Below are 6,729 nucleotides of genomic sequence, written 5' to 3'. Positions count from 1 at the left end.
GACTTTAGAAACAGCCATTATATCAGGACAGGTGAAAATACGTGAAAGATCACAGAAATTAAATACACCATATAACAGGCAGAACAGTGGCAAGGATGTTGCAGGAGATCAGCACATCTTTGGAATATCCCTTTTGAAAGGCCACAGGATTGGTAGAGGTCTCTTGTGAGTGAGAAAAACCCAATGTTGCAGCCAAAAGTGCCAGCCAGGGAACCACAAGCTGCACAAGAACACTTTGGTGAGGAGTGACCTGTCCAATGAGTCCTCTTGGGTGACATTTCTGGGCACCTAAAAGAGAAAAATGTGTCCGAAAGCCATCAGCATGGACTTAGCAAGGGTAATTAATGTCTCACAAACTTGATTGCCTTCATGATGAAGTAACTGCATTTCTGCGTGAGGGGAGAACAGTGGATGTCATTTACCTCAGCTTCAGCAAGGCTCTTGGCATGGTGTCCCTCAATGTTCTTGTACCCGAGGTAGGCCATTACAGTTGGATGGGTTGACAAACAGATGGGTGAACACCAGTTGGATATGAGGCTGACAGAGCAGTGGTGAAGGGGTCTCATGCCCAACCTGGAGACCACTGGGACTTACTGGGGGCTTGTGGGGCAGCACAGGGGACTCTGCTGAGACCTGGGCAGTTTAATACTTTAATAATCTGTGACCTTGAGGAGACAACTCCCACCACATTTGTTGATGATGCTAAATTGGGAAACCTCATAGGCAGGAGGGCTGTCCTGTCAGGAACATCATGACAGAGAAGGACAAAGGGCAGGAAGGTGTTGATAACTGGGAGAGAGGTCAGTGGAGAGCTGCTAAGATGCTCAGGGACTGGGACACTTGCTGGGAGGAGAAACTGAGGGAAAGGGCCTTGTTCAGCCTGGAGAAGAGAAGGCTTTGGGCACCTTGTAACAGCCTCTCTGTCCCTGCGGGGAGGTTTCTCCAGAAGGTGGACCCAGTCTTGTCATGGAGATGCTCAGCAGGAGGATAATAGACAACAATCAGATGTTGAAATAAGGAAGGTTCAGGCTGCAGATAAGGAAAATATCCTTCTCAGTGAAGGCATCAAAGCATTGGAGCAGCTTCCCCAGCTTTGTTGTGTTGTCTCTGTCCTTGGACGTTTTCCAGCCCCCACATGGTAAAGCCTTGAGCAACGTGGTCTCACTCCACAGCTGAACGTGCTGTGGGGAGGAGGTCAGACCTGAGACCTCCTGAACTCCCATGCAGGAGAGTGGAAAACCGAATGGTGTTGTGGTGTCTTCCCCTCTGAGTCTTCCCCTGATGACAGCAGGGAATGTTCTCAGGTTCCCCATGACCATGGAAGTCAGTCAGTATAGTCAGACCAGCTGGAGCTTGCTTGTCCTCTTGTGATGCTCAGCAATAAAAGCCATGAGAAGGGCCGAGGTGTACAGGAGGGATTCATAATTAAGGCATTTGCCTTCTGAAGCAGCTGCTACATGAACTGATGCCCAGTTTCCCGGGAAGGGGTTGGACATCACCTGCTGATGGCAAGCAGAGAATAAATCCTTTTGCTTCCACAGGCAATCTGTGCTTTTCTTTATTAAACTGCCTTTATCTCAAACAATGAGTTTTTCTTCCCAGTGTCCTCTCGAGCAGGGGAGTGATTGTGTGGTTTAGTGGAACTAAAATGTGGCAGCCAGGTTAACCCACTACATTCCTTTTTGTGCCCAACGTGGGGCATGAGACAAGGGCAGATTTGTATTAATGGTGCTACAGTTATAGTAGCTATTTGGTGGAGAGTGTCTGTGCAAGTCACTGAGTTTTCTGTCTGTGCTACTTATCTCCTGATTTTGCTGAGCTTGGGAACATGTTAATACAAACAAAGTCTACGCTCTTTGCCCTGGTATTGATGTCTTTACTGTGTTGTAGTAGGTATTCTATCTTGTGGAGAGGATAAGGGAACACATCTCCCTCTTCCTTAGAATCACAGAATGGTTTGGGTTGGAAGAGACCTTAAAGATCATCTAGTTCCAGCCCCCCTGACCCACATTTTCCTCTAGAAAAGGTTGCTCAAATCTCATTGTGTTGGTTTGACTGAAACTGAGTTAATTTTCCTTATGCAGTTAGAAACTTTTTTTGCAGCTAGCATGGTCATTGTTTGGATTTAGTTTGGGAGAAATCAGATAACACCCCGGGACAGAGATAATGTTTTTCTCCAAGTAACTTTCCAGTGGTTTTGAAGTGGAACAAAGAGAATACAAGAGCCTATTATCTTAGTTGCTGTCTGGGAGCCAAGGTCTTTCTGAGCTCTGTGCCCACAGGTGCGAAGCAGCTGGGAAGGGAAGCATGGATGGGACAGAGCTTGACTGACAGCCAGACTGACCAATGAGAATATTCCATGACATTAGCATCAGGCTTCATGCTGAAGGAGGGCAGGGTTTTCTGGATGCAGAAATCGAGACCTGTTTCAGTTCTGCTGTGTTTCAGTGGAGTTCCATTTGGGAGTTTGTTTTGGTTTGACCTTTTGCCATTTTACCATTTTGCAATTACCTCTGGGCCTTCCTGCTCTTTTTCCCCTTCCCCTGGGATCAGGTGTTCACGACCAGGCTGCTCTCTCTCTTTCTTGGACCAGCTGCTTGGTGCAGGCGGAGTTTGTGAGGAATTGCATTGAGTATCTTATTTTAGATTCCATTTTCCATTTTATATGTGTTACTAGTCGTGGTGGTATATTAGTATTATTTTGTTATTTTATTAAACTGTGTTTATCTCAATCCAGGAGTTTCTCCCTTCGCTTTTGATTCTCTTCCCCATTTGGGGGTGGGGAGGTGGGAGTGAGCGAGCAGCTATCGTGGTTGTGATTGCTAGCTCGGGCTAAACCATGACAAGGGGCTAAACAGAAATGTTTTCACAGTTTGTGTTTTCACAAGAACATCACCAAAACCCATTTTACCTTTTTTTTCATCTCTTTTGGCAAAGTCTCTCTCCCTTCCCCCAAATCTCCCATGTCTCTTGCACAGGTTCCCCCTGACCTCCCTACATGTGTCATCTTGTTGGGGGAAGCTTTGTGATGACCCTCATGACCTCAGAGTGTCTCTGTCCCCTGTGCTGACCAGACAGAAGTGACCTTTCAGCCAGCACCCAAAGGGACTCATTGTACTTCTGTGCTGGAGAGGCCTCTTCACAGCCCACCCAGCAGCACTGGAGGAAGGTCAAGCCCTGCACCACGCCAGAGGTACCGTGCCTGCAAACCAGCGCATGAACCAGAAGGGATCCTGGCTTATCTTTCCCACCTGGGTGCCTCAGTTACCCAGAGTATCTTGGAGACAGTGGAGACCTCTGTGTGGACAACTGAATCAAGCCTAAAATGTAAATTTTATACAAAGCTATGCAGAAGAAACAAACAAACAAAAGAACAAATAAATAAACAAACAACAATCTCTATGAAATAGCTGAAAAAGTCTTCATTTCCAGCATTGCTAGGCTCTTAAGCCATTTTTGTGTAATTTTTGTGGTCACTGAGGGATGCTGATAGTATCTGGCTCCATCAGTACCGCTGATGGCATTTGTTCCTGATCAGCCAGCCAACTTCCCTCCCATCGCATCATCCAGATCTTCAGACATCAGAAACCTGCTCTAAGTCTTCGGGATACCACATTCAAGGACTGGCAAAAGTCCAGGTACACAACATGTCCTTCTTTCTCCTCTCACACGGTTTCAGCCGTCCCTTTCTTGTCCTTCAATGGCCTCAGCCATCCCTTTCTTGTCCTTCAATGGCCTGGAGATGGTTGCAAGAGCATTTGCCTCATCACCTTCCCAGGGACTGAGGTGAAGCTGATCTACATGTAATAGTCACAGTCTTCTTTCTTGTCCTTCTGGAAGCTGGGTTTGTTATTTGCCTTTTCTGAGGATCTTGGAATCTCCCTGCTCTCTCTGGATTTTTCCAAGATGTTTGAGAGAGATCTCACAGTGACTGCAGCCAGCTCTAATAGCACCTCTCTGGCCCTTCCTACACCAAAAGTTTTCTCCATCTCTCACAGTTCCAGGGGAGTGCCAGGGGCACAGTAAACACCTGTCTAGCCCATCAGACACTGTTTGGAAGAGAATCAGAAGTGAATTCTTCCTGTGTGCCCATGACTCCAGTGGGGCCTCTGTGCCACTCACAGCTTTCCTGAGCATTTTTTAAGTGTCTCACTCTCTGCAAACTTTCTGGTCCTCAGGCTGTAGATGGGGGGGATTGAAAAGGAGCATGAGGATGGGCTTTGTTAAACTATTAAAAAGGGTTGTTCTGGGCATCATGGAGACAAGGATGAGGGTGTTGTAGAAAACAGCAGCATTGGTGAGGAGAAAGCAACAGGTGGAGAATGTCTTCTGCCTGCCCACAGAGATCTGATACACACAGAGGATAACCATGTGAACAGCAAGAGGAGAATGGGAATGGAGAGAGCCTGAGTGTCACGGTGTCACTGCATGAGAGCTCCAGCAATGCGGTAAATCACAGAAGTGGTCAGCTCTGCTGGGGCCACAGAACTGTACCCAGGACATGACTGAAATGATTCCTGTAGATGACAGAGGAGCCCCTAGTGTGTCTGCCCACTGGAGACAAATGTCCCAGGTCATGAGTCTTGTACAGGGCAGGGAATGACACACAGCCCAGTACTGATCGCAGGATCTGGTCACCAGTAGTGAGCGCTCTGTACAAGGACAATGTGCAGGAAACAGCACTAACACAATGATGAGCAGAGATGGTGCTGTCCCCAGCCACAAAGCTGCCCATCAGCTGGGATAGGGGAGTAGATATGCAGAAGATCTCCAGGGAGAACAAATGTCCCAAGAAGAAGTCCATGGGGATGTGCAAATGCTGTTTTGCCACCACCTGCACAATAATGAGGGTTTTCCCAAACAAAAACACCATGCAGGTCATGAGGGAGAGAAGGATTTTCTAAAGGATGGGAACATTCCGCATTCCTGGTAGGAGGGCACCTCCATGACTGCCCCATTGCATTTTCGCCGTGGAAGGTTTTAGGTCCCTCTTTTCCCCTTGCACTTGGTAGGGAACTTGCGAGGAAGGAGTTTTGGTTCTTTTGTAGATGCTTGGGCATCAGTCAGAAAGACAAGTCATTGCAGGTACATTTATTTTTTTTTAACTAAAAATAGAGTAGAGCCCCATGTTCACATAGTCACAGGGTCACACTAGCGAAGTAGACAATGAAGTTGAAATGGTCATCCACATTCCTTTGTGGATAACATTATTAAAGTTAAAAAAAAAAGAAAAAGGCAGAACAAAAGACAACACAAACACAAAACTGACGACAACAATAACAAACTAATGAGAAAGGATGGACCTGTAATGAGTTACATTATGAGGCATATGTTGAAACAGATGGACAGTCTAGAGCTTCTGGAAGTCATCCAGTCATCAGTTTCCACACTGCATTCTGGAGCTCCTGGTTTCTCATGCTGTAGATGAGGGGGTTCAATGTTGGAGGCACCAATGAGTACAGAACTGCCACCACTAGATCCAGGGATGGCAAAGAGATGGAAGGGGACTTCAGGAAAGCAAACAAGCCAGTGCTGATAAACAGGGAGACCATGGCCAGGTGAGGGAGGCAGGTGGAAAAGGCTTTGTGCCGTCCCTGCTCGGAGGGGATCCTCAGCACAACCCTGAAGATCTGCACATAGGACAGCACAATGAACACAAAACATCCTAAAATGACAAAAGTACTGAAAACAAGAAGTTTAAATTCCTTGAGATAGGCATCTGAGCAGGAGAGCTTAAGGATCTGGGGAAGTTCACAGAAGAACTGTTCAACGGTATTACCTTGGCAAAGTGGCAGTGAAAATGTATTGGCCGTGTGCAGCAGAGAATAGAGGAACCCAGTGGCCCAGGCAGCTGCTGCCATGTGGACACAAGCTCTGCTGCCCAGGAGGGTCCCGTAGTGCAGGGGTTTGCAGATGGCAACGTAGCGGTCATAGGCCATGACGGTGAGAAGAAAAAACTCTGCTGAAATGAAGAACACAAACAGAAAGAGCTGTGCAGCACATCCTGCATAGGAGATAGCCCTGGTCTGCCAGAGGGAATTTGCCATGGACTTGGGGACAGTGGTGGAGATGGAGCCCAGGTCAATGACGGAGAGGTTGAGCAGGAAGAAGTACATGGGGGTGTGGAGGTGCTGGTCCCAGGCTATGGTGGTGATGATGAGGCCGTTGCCCAGGAGGGCAGCCAGGTAGATGCCCAGGAAGAGCCAGAAGTGCAAGAGCTGCAGCTCCCGTGTGTCTGTGAATGGCAGGAGGAGGAACTGGGTGATGGAGCTGCTGTTGGACATTTGCTGTTTCTGGTCATGGGGACCTGTCCAATGAGGAAAAGGCAGTGAGAAATTTGGGCAGAGTTCTCTGAGCAAAATGTGTTCCAGTTCTCATGGAAATCCCCTAGACTGACTTACCCTGTTCAGGTCCCTTTCACGAGCTGTGGTTGGTGCTGGCTGGCGGTGTCATTGGGAAGAGGCATCTTTGTTGTGGACTATACTGAACTCAGTCCTGCCCTACAGCAATAGGGAAATAGAAAAATGGGGTGATCTCAGATTATATCAACTCATGATATCAAAGATCATTTAAGCACAGTCACTCCCATTTCACCTAATGCCAAAGCAGAGCTGTAGAGATCTTGTTTTGTTTATTTTATTCTAACTGCCCCACCACGGCTGAGGAGGTTTTGTTTGCTTGTTTGTTAAGACAAAAATGCCTTAACAATGCCTTTCACTGCAAGTGAAA

The 6,729-nt window shown here is 47.3% G+C and overlaps 1 protein-coding gene across 1 annotated transcript; it reads right to left on the bottom strand.

Annotated features, from left to right (window-relative positions):
* Positions 1 to 5,366: 5,366 nt before the first annotated feature.
* LOC309449093 (olfactory receptor 14I1-like) lies at positions 5,367 to 6,479 on the bottom strand (the record flags this gene model as incomplete). The annotated part of the gene is made up of 1 exon (XM_082071006.1): positions 5,367 to 6,479. The coding sequence occupies exon 1, from the start codon at positions 6,282 to 6,284 to the stop codon at positions 5,367 to 5,369; it is 918 nt and encodes a 305-aa protein (XP_081927132.1). The 5' UTR covers positions 6,285 to 6,479.
* Positions 6,480 to 6,729: the final 250 nt, after the last annotated feature.

The sequence above is a fragment of the Streptopelia decaocto genome (assembly GCF_964273445.1).
Source record: "Streptopelia decaocto genome assembly, chromosome: 22".
NCBI lineage: Eukaryota > Metazoa > Chordata > Aves > Columbiformes > Columbidae > Streptopelia > Streptopelia decaocto.
This window is presented reverse-complemented; position numbering and strand designations above follow the sequence as displayed.